Genomic DNA, 19,476 nt, shown 5'->3' on the forward strand with positions numbered 1-19,476 from the left:
AAGAGCATTTCACCTACCAAACAATCCTTGAATCCTGCTGGTCACTTTTTGTTCTCCAAAGTAGGTCCCATTGACACCCCTCTCTGAAGCCGGCTGCTCAATCAGCTTCTCACCCAATGTATAATTTTCTTCCAGTTCCAAGGCTGGCTAGCTAGCTTGTTTAACAGTCTTCTGTCTGAAACAGTGGCAAATTCTTTATTAAAAATCCTATGGGTCATCTCTATTATATCCAAGGCTTCTGATTTTAGGTTTTAACCAATAACATTTTTAAAACACCCCCAATGGAAAAATAAATAGGTGTTTATTGGATAAACACCAGAAATACACCACTTCCTCTAGTACTCTTGTACCTTAGTTCCTGGTTTACTTGTACCCTTTATCCAGCTTTTTATGATTTTTCAGTGCCAGCACCACCTCATACTCATGCATGCTGTTTCTACTGCAAAAGGGACCCAGCAATAGTACCTGTGATGAAAAAAAAAACCCCAAACAAACAAAAAAACCCCACTGATTTAGTATCCCCTAAATAGCTGGAAAATCAACACCTCAATTTACAACTTACAAAAAAAACCACATCTAAGTGTAGAAGCCTTAATTATATTCCATTCCCCTCCTGAACTACTATGCCTGGTCATCCCATCACCAAGCAGTCTAGGATCCTGCAAGCCACTAGCTTCAAGATATTGCACTATTCTATCTTTCAATAGTCTTTCCAATACTAAGAATTATTAGGAAAGGAATGGTGAATAAGACCAAAAACACTGTAATGCCTTTGTATTGCTCCATGGTGCATCCACACCTTGAGTATTGCGTTCAGTTCTGGTCGCCGTATCTCAGCAAAGATATAGCGGAATTAGAAAATGTTCAAAGAAGAGCAACCAAAATGACAAAGGGGATGGAACTTCTCTTGTATGAGGAAAGGCTAAAGAGGTTAGAGCTCTTCAGCTTGGAAAAGAGATGGATGAGGGGAGATACGATTGAGGTCTACAAAATCCTGATTGGTGAAGTAGAAGTAAATTGATATTTTACTCGTTTCAAATGTACAAAGACTAGGAGACACTCGAGGAAGTTACATGGAAATAGTTTTAAAACAAATAGGAGGAAATATTTTTTCACTCAACAAATAGTTAATGTTACCACTCCTCTCGGCTGGACTGTAGTGATGTGCTCCCAGATACCTGATGGTTGTAGTCGTGGTGAATATCCAGGGAACACACACTCACAGCCAAGGGAGTGGAACAAATAAACTAACCTCGTCCTTTACTCTCAAAGAATAAAGGAGGAAAAGAAGCTAAAATTAGGATTTGTTCTTGAACTGGAAGAACCGCACCTTCAGATTTACAAATTATCTTTTTCTTTATTGAATACAAATGCAAGCAAATTTTCATTCAAATAAACTCAAATTCACAATTAGTGTGAGGCTTAATGGAACTGCAATAACATATTCAACATTCAAATGTAGAACTAGATGTATACCCTTAACTTTGTCTGTTTCACCTAAAAAGGCAGAAAAGAACATAAGTATTTAAATTGTCTTTTATCAAAATCAGATATTTGTGGTTATTCTCTTTCCTGATGTAAAAATTGGTCTCTTTGTGTGCACTATTGGTGTTTTTGCAGGGATCTCATGGATTTTTAATATCTGATGGTCTGTTCCTTTGTTTTCCCTTAAAATGTTGTGAAAAAAATAATATATTCCGTTCAACACCCTTGGCAATGTCACTTAGCTGTAGTTGAATTTACTTAGATGATGTCTTTCTTGCATTGGAGCTCATCTAGAAATCCTTCAGCGGATGATCTGCAGAATTCTTCTTCCTAAAACCTCACTTATAAAGAAATAAATGGAGGCAAAGCCCTTAAAACTCCCTGCTTGTCCAGGAACTGACTCCACTCTGGTGACAATTAATCAGTTCTCAATACTGTGGCCACACTCTCTAATTGAAATAAAATAAGTTAAAGGTTTTCTCACTACAAAACCTATTTCTCACTGTTGATTCCCAGTTCTAAAATCCAGCAGGCTTCACACTGCATTCAGAGATCTCACACAGTAACCCATTCCATATTCAAATGGTGATTCAACATTCCATCTCACAGACTTCACATATAAACATAACATTTCCCTGCACAGCTATCAGATCAATCTGGAGAATACAGCATACTCATACTAAAACAGTGCTGGATTTTCTTTAATCTGCAGTCTGATTCCAAACCCTGTTCTGAACTCAGAACTCTCACCAACAACATACCTTTCCCACAGACACAGCTTAATGGCTTCTCTTTCCAAATATCAACTTCACTTCTCAGTCCTTCCCCTGTGTCATACTTTAAAATCCTTACACACTTTTTCCTGACACCCTTATAGGCTTTCTCATGTAGTACAATTCCCACCACAAATCAAAGCCTCTCTCACCCTAAAATGGTAAATCACTTATCTCTGGAAATTCAGGGCTATACTGGAACATTCACTCACCTCAGCTCACTTGCAATATCAAAGTACCCTTTTTCAATGTCACATTTCACTTTAAACTCATAAAATATACTTTTATTTCTTACATTTCACACAGACACACACCATACGTTTTTTTCTTTTCCAGCCTTCCCTTGCTCTCTCTCAGGGTTGCCAGGTGGAAAATTTTTTTCCCACCCAATCCAGCCTAAAAACAGCCCAAAACCCGCCCAAACTCAAACCCCGCCCCTGACAACCCCCACCCCCGTGTCATCACCCCGCCCCCGTCGTCATCAACCCCGCCCCCATCATCACCCCCGCCCCCATCATCATCAACCCCGCCCCTGCCGTCACCAGCCCCGCCTCCCCCATCACCGGCCCCGCCTCTCTCGTCATCGGCCCCACCTCCCCCGTCATCGGCCCCGCCCAGAACGTCAGTAACCACGCCCAAAACGTCACTAACCCCGCCCCCCGCGGCCGAAAATCCCGCCGGAAAACCGCCCAAAATAAAAAAAAAAAGCCCAAAAAACCGCAACCCACCGTGGGCAAAAATTTCCCGCGGCGGGTCACGGAAAACCGCCCAATTGGGCGGTAAAACCGCCCACCTGGCAACACTGCTCTCTCTGCCTGGCAACTCCCCCACCCCCCTAGAGGAAGGGACATCTGACCTCACTCAACCAATCAGCTTGTCAGCTAAAGACTGATTTTTTTTTCTCTGATCTGTTTTAGAATCTCCCTCCCCCATAGAAGTTACTGCAAAACTTCCTATATAGAGAATTTCCAGGTCAAATTTTAACCTGAAACAGCAAGGAACATTTTATAGTACAATCCCCACCTAATCATGGTTTATTCTTTGAAAAATAAAACCGTATTTAAGAAACATCTCACACTTTCTTCACCTAACTCTATTAATAATTCACAAACTAACTTTAAACCTTTTCCAACCAGCAGCATCCACCAACACCCTGGAACAGCCCCCCCAGAGCCCCAGGAAAAAAACATTTAATATATGATACCATATATTACATTAAGCTCTGGAACTCTTTGCCGGAGGATGTGGTAACAGCAGTTAGCATATCTGGGTTTATAAAAGGTTTGGACAAATTCCTGGAGGAAAAGTCCATAGTCTGCTGTTGAGACAGACATGGGATGCAACTGCTTGCCCTAGGATTTGTAGTATGGATTGTTGCCACAATTTGGGTTACTGGATACTGGGCTAGATAGACCATTGGTCTGACTCAGTATGGCTACTCTTATGTTCTTATGTGCCTTGCTCTTACTGATGTTATACTAATAAGTCTATAATTTTCAATTTTTTCTTTGCTAATGTAAATGCTATGGCGTGCAAATACAAGAGGGGCCATACACATGGGAAGAGCATGGGCAGGGTTTCCAGTGATGCAAATAACCTACTGAATACTGTATGTTACACATGCCCTCACTACATTTAAACACCCACAGTTAGGCCAGCTCTATGGTTGGTGTAACTACTGCCATGTAAATGTTGGGTGCACCAATACTGGGTTATTTTTGTATTCTATAGCAGAATCTAGGTGCACAAATCTTATTAGTACATAAGTACATAAGTACATAAGTAGTGCCATACTGGGAAAGACCAAAGGTCCATCTAGCCCAGCATCCTGTCACCGACAGTGGCCAATCCAGGTCAAGGGCACCTGGCATGCTCCCCAAACGTAAAAACATTCCAGACAAGTTATACCTAAAAATGCGGAATTTTTCCAAGTCCATTTAATAGCGGTCTATGGACTTGTCCTTTAGGAATCTATCTAACCCCTTTTTAAACTCCGTCAAGCTAACCGCCCGTACCACGTTCTCCGGCAACGAATTCCAGAGTCTAATTACACGTTGGGTGAAGAAAAATTTTCTCCGATTCGTTTTAAATTTACCACACTGTAGCTTCAACTCATGCCCTCTAGTCCTAGTATTTTTGGATAGCGTGAACAGTCGCTTCACATCCACCCGATCCATTCCACTCATTATTTTATACACTTCTATCATATCTCCCCTCAGCCGTCTCTTCTCCAAGCTGAAAAGCCCTAGCCTTCTCAGCCTCTCTTCATAGGAAAGTCGTCCCATCCCCACTATCATTTTCGTCGCCCTTCGCTGTACCTTTTCCAATTCTACTTTATCTTTTATAGAATAGGCTCCTCCCACTCGGCATCATGGCACCTAACATGAGGTGCCCAATTATAGAATTGTCCCCTTAGACTCTATCCTTTCTCATGGACCTTGAAACATGGCGATCCACACCCAGCATAATTATTTTGGTAGAATAAAAACCCCAAACCAAACATTCTTTGTAGGGCTATAAGAAGAAAGCCAAAAGAACCCCCCCCCCCCCCCCCCCCCAGGCATTGCCCATTTCTAACTACTGTGCCATGGTTCCCCAGTTACTACTGACTGGAAAGCAAGCGATGACAGATGTACTACCTTCACGTGGCCAGAGCTGCCAAGTTGCACAGTTCCAAGAGGGAGATTTTAGTCCAGTCTTGGATTTAAGGTACCCTATCTTTATGCATTATGGAACTTGCAGCACTGGTTTCAATGATAGAATCAAAGACTATGAGTACCAGATTGTTTTGAGGAGATAAGTTCAAAAGCAGGACTGGCTATAAAGTCTTCCTCCTGGGACTGGGGAACTTGGCAGCTGTGCCTGGATTGATTATTAATCAGATTATAAATCATTAAAAGATCATTTATAACTGTGTGAAATCTGTTGTGATTTCAGGACTAACAGTGGGTGCTGGTTGCAGCCTGGCTACACTGAAGGATACACTGGCAAAAGCTGTTTCCGAGCTCCCTGTGGATAAGACCAAGATTTTCCAGGCTCTTCTGAAGCAGCTGCAAACCCTGGCAGGGCAGCAGATAAGGAATATGGCAGTACGTTTTATGTAAACACATTAAAAAAAAAGGGAGATGGAGGGAAAGGGGATTATAGGTGTGGAATTTTATTGATACTTTAAATGATGTTATCAGAGGCAGACTGAGAGTGCTCTGGGCCCTCGGACACTGAGAATACTGTGGGCCCTCCCCCACCATGCTGCCGACCCCCCCCCCCCCCCTCCACCATGCTGCTGCTGCCCCCATGCTGCTGCCACCGCTGCTTCAAGTGCCCCCACCTCCGCCATGCTGCCTCCCTCCTACCGTGTTGCCACTGTCCCCTCCCTCTATCTTGAAGGGCCTTGGTGGTCTAGTGGCTATAGCTTCTTCGGCGGCAGAAAATAAATCCCCTTTTTCCTGCCCACCTGCTGTCTCTACTCTGCCTGACAGCACTGTGTTTACAAAATAGCTGCTGAGACTTCCGTGAGAGTCTCGGCAGCCATTTTGTAAACACAGTGATGCAACCAGGAAGAATAGTGGCAGTGGCCACTAGACCACCAGGCAGGGGCATAGCTAGATGGAGCCACGGGGACATGGGCCCCCACAGATTTAGCCCCGGCCCCCTGTACTTTTGACACCCCCCCCCCCCGCCGCTGACCCTCCCCCGCCAGTTTTGACTCTCCCCTCCTGCTGCAGCTGCCAGGTACCTTTGCTGGCAGGGGTCCCCAACCCCCGCCAGCCGAAGTCCTCTTCAGCGCCGGTCTCCAGCGTGTTCGCTGATCTGTTTCTGTGAGTCAGGACTCACAGAAACAGATCAGCCAATGCGCCGGAGACCGGCGCTGAAGAGGACTTCGGCTGGTGGGGGTTGGGGACCCCCGCCAGCAAAGGTACCTAGTGGCAGCAGGGGAGGGTTGGTGGCAGCGGTGGGGGGGTCAAAAGTGGCAGGGAGGGGCGGTGGAGTGGGGGGTCGAAAGTGGTGGGGGTGGGGTCGGCAGCGCTGGGGGGGGGCTAAAATGTGCCCCCTCACCTAGGGCTCTGGACCCCCCTCCCGCCAAGATCTGGCTACGCCCCTGCCACCAGAGCCCCGTGGGGGCTGTAGTGTGTGGCGGCAGGCAACTGGGCAGAGCCTCTGAGCCCCCTACAACCTCTGGGCCCTCGAGCACTGCCTGGTTGCCCAAATGGTCAATCTGCCCCTGGATGTTATTGTATGGCAATTACAACTCTATTGTACTTACATAGTAACTATGTATGTTACTATGTAAGTACAATAGAGTTGTAATAAGTTTGTTATTTTATAGAAATTGGAATAAATAAACTTGGTAAAAAAATAATGTGCGTAGCTCTTTTTCTGAAACAATGAAAATGTGAATATATGGCGCAAATTATATTACATCATATTCAAGTTAACAACTTTGTGTTTTTTTCAGTCCTTAGGAGGACACATTATAGGCCAAGGTTTCACCTCTGACCTGACTCCTGTTCTAACTGTAGGAAACTGTTCCCTCAATCTGATATCCAAAGGTGAGTGCTGTACAGGAGAGAGAGGGACATGGACATGGTATATTTTAATTAAGAAAAACTATAGGTTCCATAACAAGAAACAATACTGTTATAGCTCATGGGCAGTGTTATCAAAGGAACAAGCAGCAGTAACCTCTGAAAAAGCATGAAAGACATGGAGGAGTAACCTAATGGTTAGTATAGTGGGCTGAGAACCAGAAAAAACAGGTTCAAATCCCACTTCTTTCCTTATAATCTTGGGGAACTCACTCAGCCCTTCATTGCCTGGGCTACAAACTTAGGGTTTCTTTTACCAAATCGCACTAGTGAAGGGGAAGGGGCTTTGTCTGCATTGCCATGCCAGAATCACTAGTGCAGTTTAATAAAGGGGGTCCTTAGAGTGTAATCACTCTGGGGATGAGGAAATTCCTTTCTGTAACGTGCTTTGAGCTACTATTGAAAAAGTGTGAGCTAAATCCAAAATATAGGGTGAGACAAAAAAAAAGTGACCCCCCTAAAGCTTTTTCAGTTTTCTCAGCAACTGCTTTGAATTTTAGTGAGAAATTTTATGTACTTATTTAGTCATTATACTTACGTATTACCATAGGAGCCAACTTTTCAAAATGATTGGGGGTGCTGAAATTTTTTTTCCAGGTGGTGCATTCCCCCCTCCCTCTCATGCCTCTCCCCCTCCCCCCCTCCCCTTCCCACCCCTCCCCCTCCCCATTCCCTCTCCCTCATCCCCCCTCCACCTCCATCCGAGTTCCAGGCCCCCTCCCTCCCCTTTCCCTCCCCCCCTCTGAGTTCCAGGGTCTCCCCTCCCTCCGAGTTCCAGGGTCCCCCCTCCCTCCCTCCCTTCAAGTTCCAGGGTCCCACCTCCTTCCCTCTCTCTGAGTTCCACAGGGTCCCCCCTCCCTCCCTCCCTCCGAGTTCCACAGGGTCCCCCTCTCCCTCCCTCCCTCCCTCCCTCCGAGTTCCAGGGTCATCGTCCCTCCCTCCGAGTTCCAGGGTTGTCATCCCTCCCTTCCTCCCTCCCTCCCTTCAAGTTCCAGGCCCCCTCCCTCCAAATTTTAAAAGTCATCTTGACTTACCTCATCGGGGTTACAATGGCCGGCAGCAGCGGTAAAAAGCTCGGCCCTTAGTTCAGTTTTCCCTTCTCTCTCTCTCAGCTCTGTGAAGTAAGTTCCTCCATACTGCCCAGGAGATAACTGGAGGCTAGTTTGCAGTAAACAACATGTTCATGGATGAAGTCATCACAGCTATGCCAAGCAGTAGTATTCCATTGTGGAAAGCTGGTTTCTGCTTGTTTCTGCTGGTTTCTGATGTATTCAGGCCACAGGCTGTAGAATCCATATTAGAACAGGAAAAGATGTTCAGGCTTACCAGGCCTCTGACCAGCAAAGGTGAGATGGCAGGAAAATACCCCTACATCCCCCAGGCTGTCGCCATATTGGTGTACCTAACAGTTACCGAGAAGAAAAATCCAAATATCTGACTCCGCAAACATGAAGAATAGGTACAAGAAAACACCTTTAACTTCTTAGATGAGACACTGCCTTCACTTACTGCCACCTAAGTACTTTCCTACCCGCTTCTTCTTACCTTACCTTACCTTCTTCAAAGCGCGCCTCTCCCGGGTTCTCGGTTTATAGCTGAAATGCCAACAATAATTTTTTATGCTGTTTTAATGATTTTAAATTTTATTTCATATGTACATATATAGGGTTACCATATGGTTCCAGAAAAAGGAGGACACATTGATCCAGTCCGGGTTTTGCTGCCTTTGAAAGTAATAGAAGTAAAACCCAGACTGACTCAATCTGTCCTCCTTTTTCTGGAGCCTTATGGTAACCCTACATATGGGAAGCTTTCAAATAAATAAAAAAGATGTCAAAAAACCCACACATAGTTGTTTTTATATAGAACTATCTTTATTGTCATCGTAAGCAAAAATAAAGGCATATAGCGCAGGACTGAAATCCATAGTACAGCATTGAAAATAACAAAGCAAGCTCTGGAAGACTGGCAGACACATTTTGAATATAACCCTTCACAAACCCCTCAAATAATCCCCAACTCCCCTTGCATCTCCCTAATCCCCTCCTAACAGAAACAATGCAAAACCAAAGAGGTTTAATAAAACAAAATAAACCTCACAAGCTTGCTATTGTTTTCAGTAGTGTCTGAAAATGGCAAACTCCACCCACTGGCTTCAGCCCACATAATGGGCCAGATAGGCTCATGCCATCTCCTGTCGTTAAACCTTATTGGGGTAAACCATGCCAAAGAGTGTGACTTTTCAGATGGTATATCTGGGATATAAACCCAGAAAGATTTAAGTAAAACATTACTTTCAGTGGTGTGCTGGAGCAGGCTCTCACAGGCTCGCAAGAGCCGGTTGTTAAGTTTTTAAGAATTTTGGGAGCCAGTTGTTAAAGTAGGGCCCTCCATGGCTACTTTAACAACTGGCTCCCAAAATGTGGGCTTGGGCCCCCTGCTGAATTATCTTTTACTTTGCTGGTAGGGATGCTGAGCCCTGCCAGCAAAATAAATAGACTACTGCTGCTCCCTGCTCCTTGTTTCGAGCTCTGGGCAGCAGGCTGGGACTTCTCGAGCATGTGAGAGAAGTTCCAGCATGCTGCTCAGAGCAAGACGGGAGTGGTGGCAGTCCATTTATTGGCTGCCAGCAAAGGTATGCCTAGTGTGCCCCCCCCCCCCCCAGCCACCCCTGGCCCTTCCAACTGCAGAGCTGGCTACGTCCGGAGAAAGAGCCTGTTGTTAAAAATTTACCAGCACACCCCTGATTACTTTCCAAATGAAAAAAAATGCATAACATGATATTTGCTTATGTTTGGAGCCTCTAAAAGAATATAGAAAGAGTGGATACAGGATAAATTCTTTGTGCTGAAAATTGCCCTCCACTCACTGGATGAAAGTATACACATTGGCTTCACAGCACATGTACTTGTAGGTGCAGAGGAAATAGGGAGGCAGTATGCAGGAAGGTGTGCTCTAATTTTTTCCTACTGGGGGAATACTAGGCTTTACTCCCTTTAGTCTCACCTCTTACAAAAGCTCTGATCAGTGAAAGAGTGCAACCATGAGTCTTGGGCATGGGTGTAAAATCTTTTCCTTGGAAAAAAAAAAAGAAAACAATGCAAAGAAATGCTGATGATATCTCTGCCTGGTACAGATACAATTCTAAGAGAAAGGTCCTATTCCCATTAAACAATTTGCCAAGGATCCTTTGCATCCCCTGGAGTAAATGGGCCTTTCCCACACTAACAGGACAAATTTTTTAACTGGTAGGGGGCTTGCAGACCCTCACGGACATAATCCCCATCTCCACACAGGGTTCCATTTAAAAATGCAGCAAGCCGCAGTGACAGGGCTCCCCATTTCAGTACATTTATTTGCACCATTTTGAGAGCCCTCAAATGTATTTTTCTTCCACCAACCTGTCTCTGACCTGCATCTGCCTCTTTTAAACTGGGGAGATGGCAGTTTTCAATAGGGCTTTTTATATGATTAAACAACTATTTGCCTATGTAACAAGCTTGAGAAAGCAACAAGGCAAGCGATCCACCAAATCCAAGGTAGAAGACAGAAACAAGAGGCAGACCTTAATAGAAACAGTCTTTATTGCTATCCGAAGGTTCCTGGGGATTCAAATATCAGTGCCCAGTTGTTTGCATCCATGGAAACCTTTGAATAGCAATAAAGACTGTTTGTTTGGTTTTTTATATGGTCTGCCTCTTGTTTCTATGTAAAAAGTTTTGAACACTTCCCTCATGAAGAGCAATTATTAGCCATTTCAGTTGATGAAACAGTGTTTTACCTTTGGAAATGGGTTTTTAGAAAGCCGTGGGCAAGCATGCATATCAATTGCACATATACCTTTAGCCACAAAAGGTAGAGGTATTTCTCAGAGCAGAGCTTGGAAATACACATAAGCTTTTCATTTTTCAGAAGTATTCACGTATTTGTCTTCTGAAGAAAAGTACCTGCATGACTTAGCAAATAGAAATGTGTGGAGGCATTTTTACGCTTTAAAATTAATGCAATGTCCACAGATACAAAGTACAGAGGACTTGTGCGTATTTGGCTATTTGTAATATTACTCCACTAAAAGACCTATTACTGTGTACTATGTGCTATAAGTAGACATGCAGTAGGATATTGCAAGTAAAATATTGAATCCATTTTCTCTTTTGAAACCTACTTTTTTAATCAGATTGTGTACGACAAGTTCCTATGGATGAGAAGTTTTTTGCTGGACTTATAAATTCAGGCCCTAAATCAGAAGAAATCGTCCTCTCTGTTCACATCCCATATTCCAGGAAGGTAAGTAGCAGGTGTGAATTGTTTGATCTTGTGGAGCTGGTTCAAATGTCCAGTGGAGTTGGATAAACCATCGTGTAACTTTACCAGCTACTCTGCTACTCACTACACACCTGTAGTACAAGATCTTACAAAACAGGTGCACAAGGAGTCCGCTAGTCCCAGTAGAATGGAAGATTCAAAAGCAGATATGGTGAAAGATGAATAACAACCTTTATTGTAAAATATGGGTAAAAGATTGCCCAACACGGCCGTGTTTCACCCTGCATGACTGCTTCAGGGGTAATACAATACTAACGAATATAAAAACATAAATACATAAATTAAAATATGCATAAAACCATACGAATAAGCATCAAATGGGTAAATAAATAAATAAATGTTTTTATGTTCATTATTATTGTATTGCCCCTGAAGCAGATCTGCAGGGAGAAACATGGCAATACAGGATCTTAGGGCACACTGTACACAGTACTTCATCTTCTGAGACTATAAAGGATTCATTGTGGCCACCTTACATTGTGGTAAATGACATATTTTCTAAAAGAAAAATCAGTGTAACAACAGAAAGCTCTCTTCCACACAGTTCAAGGCAGTGGCGTAACCATGGGTGGGCCCGGGAGGTCAGAAGCCTACCCACTTTAGGCTCAGGCCCAGCAGCCGTGTACCTGTGATGTGGCTGGCAGGGATCCCCAAGTCCCTCCTGGCATCTCCACCCCTTCCTCCTCACTGCCATGTATCTTTTAAACACTCCAGTTCTTTGCCAGCAGCGAGTAAATTTAGGTGCCACCTTTTGCACCAATGAAAACACGGTGCAAATGCCTGCACCTAAATTTATGCACAGAGCCCTTTTATTATGTAATTACGTGCGTAATTCAAAACCATGCCCCCATTCTGCCCGAAACACCCATGACCATCCCTTTTCTGTGCCCCCTTTTTCAAGCCTTGTGTAAATTTTTGGTGCAGATCATGGGCTAGATTCTGTAAATCATGCTTTAAAAAATTGGTGCGGAAATAAAATACACCTAAATTTCGGCATACTTTAGAGAATACAGCTAAATTTCAGTTTGATTTAAGCGTTATTCTATAAACTTTGCTGACCTTTATGCTCAACTTATAGAATAACACTTAAGCAGGTGTTTTTGGCGCCAATTTTTCAGGTGTCATATATAGAATCTAGCCCATAGTGACTTATGTAGGCAAAAGTTAAGCATTGACAGGTGAATTATTTATAGAATAAAGCATTTATGCAGTGCAAAACTACTGCCGACCGCAGAAGTGCTTTTGAGCTCTTAGTAAATCAGGTCTATATGGAAAAGCAGGTCTTGAATGATAAATTGTCACGTTTTCTGCACTATTACTGTACAGTGTATACTATAATAAACTAGTAAGAGAGGATTTTGCAAATACTTTGCTTTTCTATTTATTTTTAAGTTATGTCAGTAATGGGAGCCGCTCTCTGAAATCTCCAGTTTATTTCTAGAATGAGATCATTGTATGGTTGTGTCACCGCCAGTACAGAAGGAAATGTCCAAGTGGGGGCTCCATTAGCAGGATCTTCATCTCTATAATGAAAGTTTTTCAGAGGCAGATTATGAGCCCCACTTTATACAGAACATAGAGATTGGAATGGAGACATCCAGGTCAGGATATGCTCAATTCCGATGATATTTTAGAAAAGGTTCTGCCACTTCTACGTGTAGCTGCCTCATGTTACAAACCTACACATGCAAATGCTGCCGATTAAGCAGCAAGGCTACATTTTTAAGTTGGTTTTATTTTGGAGACAGAAAAAACTACATGGGATTATGGAGAATGATTCCTTTTATCCCTCATGTAAAGCCCTGGCCAAAATGAGCACTTTGGTAAAATCTATGTGTGCCTCTGAGCTGGTGTAAAACCCAAAATAGACATTTCCCCCTTTATATGCATGTTCCCTTTGTAAAATGGAGAATACACATAAAATAGAGAAGCCACACCCAAAGTATGTTCAAAACACACACCTTTGAAATCTCTGTGAGGTGTGTATCTCCACCTAGGAATAGCAGCTTTCTAAAATCAGTATTTACAGATATATGGAATACATACATGTAAATGCTATTATTTACATGTGCATTTGTTTTTAAACTAATAATCTAGATCAAAAATGCAAAGGGAATGTAATTTTACTGTGGCCCAGACTGAGCACATATGAATCTAGGAGAGCACATTCAGGCCAGCACGTCTGTAAATTCCTTGGGTCTAAATTGTCCTATGAGGCCTGGATGGACACTGAGCTCACCTTTAAAATACAACTGCTGACTCTGAGGATAAAAGGCCTCAGTGCCGACCTACCTGGATCTGAGATGGTGACAAGTGTCTTCTCACTGCAAGGTTTTTCACCCAAAACAACCCATTTCTCTCTGAACATTTACAGTGGGAGTTTGTGTATGCGTTCAGGCAGGCCCAACGTTGGGAGAATTCTGCAGCCATTGTCAACGCAGGGATGAGAGTCCTCTTCAAAGAGGGCACGGACAACATTCAGGACATCAGCATTGTCTATGGCGGAATTGACCCCAGCATAGTGAGTGCAAAGAAAACCAGCCAGGGACTGATTGGAAGGTAAGAGTCACCGCCAGACTGTACAGTCTTCTGCAGAAATCAACAGGTTGAAAAGCTAATGTGCTTTCTTGTCAGAAAATATAACCTGTCCCTTTTATTTAATGAGATGTTATGTGATCTGTAGCTATGCTGTCATAAGGGCTTTCTAAATAAAGATCCACGTATTAGTAATTTTTTTTTAAATGATGGGCTCATGAACTATCTTAGGAGCCATTTTACTAGAGCTGGGCTACAGCAAGAGCTTGGCGGTAGTTCCCACCCCCAGCGCATACCATCTACTTTTTCGTATACTGCCAGGTACTTGCAACCTGGATTGACCACTGCTGGAAAGATACTTTACTTGTCTGACCTTTGGTCTGACCCAGTAAGGCAATTTCTATGTTCATATTTTAAAGACTACAAGGCCTAGCCAGTCCCTTTGCAACACTGCCAACCTCACTCAGTCTCCAGCTTTACTCCCACCTCTCCACAACTAGGGATCTTCTGTGACTATGGAATATCTTATATCAATGCTGCATAATGTATGATGTCCTTATATCTTCATTCTAGGCAGTGGAATCAGAATATGCTGGACAACGCTTGCAAACATATCCTAGATGAAGTTACTCTCCCTGGCTCGGCTGTGGGTGGAAAGGTGGAATATAAAAGGACTCTAACCATCAGCTTCTTCTTCAAATTCTACCTAAAAGTGTTGCATGGATTAAAGAAAATGGTACACTGTTTATCTCTCTGTTATTGCATATTCCCAAAGTTTTAAGAATTGAGTGCACTAGCCAAGCATTTCAGGGAACGTGAAGCAAATAAGAAGAGTAAGAAGAATGGATATAAAAGTTTCCTGTGAAATGGTAGGATGCAGAAAGTAAGAAAAGATAGCACAGATATGGACTAATTGGCCCAATCAGACTGCCTGTTGTTCTGGTCTATAGTACTCTAGCAAAGCCATACCAGCTTGACTTTGATAAGTTGAACAATTGAATGAGGTTGTTATGGGCTAGATTTATTAAATAGATTTCCCATTTTGCATCTCTGAGAACAAATGCTTGGTACGCCTGTGCCACTATTCAGTATAGATCAATTGAAGCTATAAAACAAAGACTAGCTGAAGACAAAAGGGCAGACAGACATGTCTGGAAACTAGGTCTAAAAGGAAAACAGTTTATAAAGAGAAAAGGATATAAGACAAAAGAGAAAATCAAAGTCTCTGAAAAGGAGAGTGAGGAGGCAGCCTGATGATAGTACAGTGTACACTGGTTCCCTTCCTAGGACTGGTATCTTTTCTAGGCTCAGTATCCTTTTTTTAATGTGGTTGGTTGCAATACCTGAAGACCAAATTTTGAATCTTCAGTTCAATTCACCAAGTAACCCAGAACTCTTTACCTTTAGCAGTTTGAACCACTCCTCTACTATTGTGGCAGCAGGAGAAAAATGAATTGGTTCTCATTCTTTTGATCTCCTTGGATCCTTGCCTTGACCTCATAAATTTACAAAACAAAATCATATACTAAACCATAAATCATCCTACATATTTCTTAAACAAAAATGTTTTAAGTTGCTTATGAAACAACAAATAAACCGTTAATGAAAGAACAGATGAGGGAAGAGAATTCCATGCTGAGGCAACCTGATAAGGCAATGAAGATGAGAACTGTCTTAGATATTTAACCGAATTAACTGATAGAAATAGTAGGGAAACCTGCCCTCATAATAATTGACCATGTAGTAAAAGAAAATATCTTACGAAGTAAAAAGGAGTATTTCTCTGGAGGGACTGAAAAATGTTTGTGTTCAATTTAAAATGAGATCTTGCTACAACTAGCAACCAGTATAATTTATAGAAATATGGCATTACAGATTCATCCAATCATAAAGAAAAGATCACAATGATTGCCAGATTTTGAACCATTTGCAATGTTCTCATAATTGAACTCTTACAGCCTACACACACACAATATTGCAATAATCTATCTTGGAAAGCAATAATGATTGCACTACTAGTCGAAAGGAGGACAATCCAAAGTATCTATGAATAGATCTTAACTTTTTCAGTAACAAGAAAGAATTTTTATTACCTTATTAACTTGATTAACCATGGTCAATTGACTATCTACCTCTACTCCTAAAATCTGGGATAAGAATCAAATTTTATTTTATATTTCGAAAATTAAACTTTTCTTTTCCCTTAACATCCATAAGGGGTCCAAACCGTAAAAATTTAGTTATTTCCTGGTTGAGTTTTAATCAGAAATCTTTAGCCCAACATTCAATAGTATTGACACATTTTTCATTGGTTGAGTTTTATGGAAACTTAACTATAAAATTGCTTTCTAGAGAAGGCTGTCAATATCTAAGTTTGTCTAATTCCTCAGTGTCAGCAGGTGACCTGAACTAAGCTACATGTTTAGACCCTGCTCTTTCATCTAGTTTGGTCTAGGCATGCTCATGAAATGGTGTCATCAGTCTGTGAGGAGGAGTATAGAGAAAAAAAACTGTTCCTGTAACACCTGGTGACCATAGTTGCCAGTTCTGTGGGTGCTGCAACACCCCTAGTATTATGTCTTTACTTTGTTCAAGGAAGAGTAATTTATTATGGGTTTAGCACCTCCAATCATTCTGAAAAGTTGGCTCCTATGCTGGTGGCTAATTGGCAAACAGCACTGAAAATGCTTCATGGCCTAGGTACTGCTTCTTGATTGGCCAAAGTCATCTATGGCAGTAACTGGCCACATATGAGAGAAAAATATCATTACTGGAAAGCAATGAAACACATGGATCATTCAGCACAGTGAAGCAATGATACTTCAACTATTGACAGTTTCATTAATGAGCAGTGAAACACACCCATCTGTGTAAGCTGCCTTTTTTGGAATATCTGAACAGCGAACTTGATGGGCCATATAGGATTAAACACATTTCTATGTCCTAAGTGCAGTCTAGTTCACTGGCTTACAAGCTAGGCATAGCTTTGATTACTTTCTTTCCTGTCTTCTGAATGCTCTTATGTCAGTTGGTGCCTGTGCAGCATAATAAACAGACAAATTAAATGAGATATATCTGGTGTGGCATTAATAATGATTGTATTGGGCTAATTTTCGAAAGAGAAGGACGTCCATCTTTCGACATGAATCGGAAGATGGATGTCCTTCTCCCAGGGATGTCCAAATCGGTATAATCGAAACCTAATTTAGGACGTCTCCAACTGCAGTCCTTCGCAAGGACGTCCAAGGGGGCGTGTTGGAGGCATAGCGAAGGCAGGACTTGGGCATACCTAACACTTGGACGTCTTTGACCCATAATCGAAAAAAACAAGGATGTCCCTGACAAAAACTTGGACGTTTTCACCCGGATGTGTTTTTATTACGAATAATCCACCAATCTCACCCTATCCAGTCCAGACTCAGCTTTTCTCCAATATTTCACTCTTTCAATCATTTAATTCACAATCTGTAGCTTACATCTTAAACTTATATCACTTAGATGTCAGAATCATATCAAAAATTTTACTAAGAACCTCAGTGATGTTAACCACTACCCAGTTAGGGTTAATGCGATCTATGCAACATCCAATTCTTCACCGGTTCTTCTTTTATATATATACAATATTGTATTCATATTTTAGAAAAACTATAGCTTAACTTCACTTATCTTTTCAATTCTTTATATATATATATCTGTAGGACCCAGGGGATCATCTGTCCGACATGCACGTTTCGTCCAACATGGGCTGTCTCAAGGACATTCCCCTGAAATATAAATCAAACTGTTAATATTATCTCCAGATATCGGTATTAAGCTTCTACCCACACGATCTACTATTTTAGATAGCAAAACAGAATTAACTCACCCCGTGTTGTTTTACAGCGCCAGCTCAGCAAAAGTTACCAGTCAAAATGGCGCTGGCGTTTTTTTACTTCCTTTAAATCACCTATAGCCAATGACGTATTTAAGCCCCACCCCCCAGGGCGTTCCATCGACAGCAAATAGCCTATCTTATATCGCTGCCGGTGGTAAGGGGGAAATCTATTCAAATAAGAGATGTCCATTCAATCTCAACATTTAAGCCCTTAGGTGTCACTGTTTGAAGCATAAAAATGTTAAATTGCTCTCTAAAATTTAGAAGTTTCTTTATTGAATAAGGCACAAAAAGGTGCCCAAAATGACCAGATGACCACCGGAGAGAATCGGGGATGACCTCCCGTTACCCCCCCCCCCCCCCCCCGTGGTCACTAACCCTTCCCACCCTCAAAAAACATATTTAAAAATATGTCGTGCCAGCCTCTATGCCAGACTCAGATGTCATACTGAGGTCCATGACAGTGCATGCAGGTCCCTGGAGCAGTTGTAGTGGGTTCTGCAGTGCACTTCAGACAGGTGGACCAAGGCCCATACCCCCCCTATCTATTATGTTTGTGGAGGAAACAGCGAGCTCTCCAAAACCCACCACAAACCCACTGTACCCATATATAGGTGCCCCCTTCACCCGTAAGGTCTATGGTAGTGGTGTACAGTTGTGGGTAGTGAGTTTTGGGGGGGGTTCTGGGGCTCAGCAAACAAGGTAAGGGAGCTATGTTCCTGGGAGCAATTTATGAAGTCCACTGCAGTGCCCCCTAGGGTGCCCGGTTGGTGTCCTGCCATGTCAGGGGGACCAGTGCACTACAAATGCTGGCTCCCACGCCCAAATGACTTGCATTTGGACATTTTTGGCATGAACGTCTTTGGTTTCGAAAATTGCTGAAAGTCAGAAACGTCCATGTCTAGGGTTGTCCAAATCTAGGAACGCCCAAATTTAAGGATTTGGACGTCTCTGACGGTATTTTCGAAATGAAAGATGGACATTCATCTTGTTTCGAAAATATGGGTTGCCCCGACCCTGGATTTCACCGTTTTGCAAGGACGTCCAAATCGCAACTTGGACGTCCCTTTCAAAAATGCCCCTCCACGTACACCTCTAATGTTTTATGATAATCAAATATATGTTTGCCTCTGCTCTCAAGGTACATAGACTGCACAGTGTCTAATAGCTTAACCAACTCCTCAATAATAACACACCGGAAATGTCATGTATGCACAACACTAGATTATCACAGGGAATCAGGCAGCTGAGTTATTAGGTCAGATATAATGACTGCAAAGAAATCAAGAAATGCTTCTTGATCTGATTAATTTGATGCACTTTATTAATATCTCTGGTTCAGTTTTTAACATTCTTTGTAGTATCTTTTCTAAATAAGAAATAAATGGAAACAAATCAAGTTTACTAATGATTGGACGTTGAGTTGACTCAGATTTGGAGATCTACTACAGTACTATGCAACCCTATGCTAAAAGCAGTGTGTATACCTACTGGATGGTAAAGCATTATTCTTCTTTTTTATGAATCTGTTTTTTAGAACCTGCCCAGCACTCATGAAATGCCATCAAATTATGTCAGTGCAATACAAGATTTTCCAACCAAGGAACACAAGAGCTTAAAGATCTACCAGGTCAGTAATACAGAATATGGCAAATTTTGGAACTATTTCAAACATGTCCCACTGCAAATAGTTGGAAATTAAATGTAAGAATGGGAGAGTCACACATTTGTATGGAAGGAGAAGTTGCACAAATGGTCACAATTATAGTTCTGTTAAGTAAAATGAGTCCAGGATCCAATAAACCAATGGCTACCATGATGGTTTCTACTAGTAGATGGAACGAAACTCCATTGCTCTCAGTCAGATCTGGCATTTAGGATGTGCAACCTGTGTGGC

The 19,476-nt window shown here is 42.3% G+C and overlaps 1 protein-coding gene across 1 annotated transcript in view; it reads left to right on the forward strand.

Annotated features, from left to right (window-relative positions):
* Positions 1-19,476, forward strand: part of LOC115474518 (aldehyde oxidase 2-like) — a 161,215-nt gene that overhangs the window by 38,224 nt on the left and 103,515 nt on the right. The window contains exons 11-16 of the mRNA XM_030210008.1: positions 5,196-5,347; positions 6,715-6,808; positions 11,022-11,131; positions 13,545-13,729; positions 14,279-14,441; positions 19,117-19,209. Coding sequence (XP_030065868.1) covers positions 5,196-5,347; positions 6,715-6,808; positions 11,022-11,131; positions 13,545-13,729; positions 14,279-14,441; positions 19,117-19,209 — 797 coding nt within the window. The remainder of the gene's footprint in view (positions 1-5,195; positions 5,348-6,714; positions 6,809-11,021; positions 11,132-13,544; positions 13,730-14,278; positions 14,442-19,116; positions 19,210-19,476) is intronic.

Source organism: Microcaecilia unicolor, chromosome 7 (assembly GCF_901765095.1).
Source record: "Microcaecilia unicolor chromosome 7, aMicUni1.1, whole genome shotgun sequence".
NCBI lineage: Eukaryota > Metazoa > Chordata > Amphibia > Gymnophiona > Siphonopidae > Microcaecilia > Microcaecilia unicolor.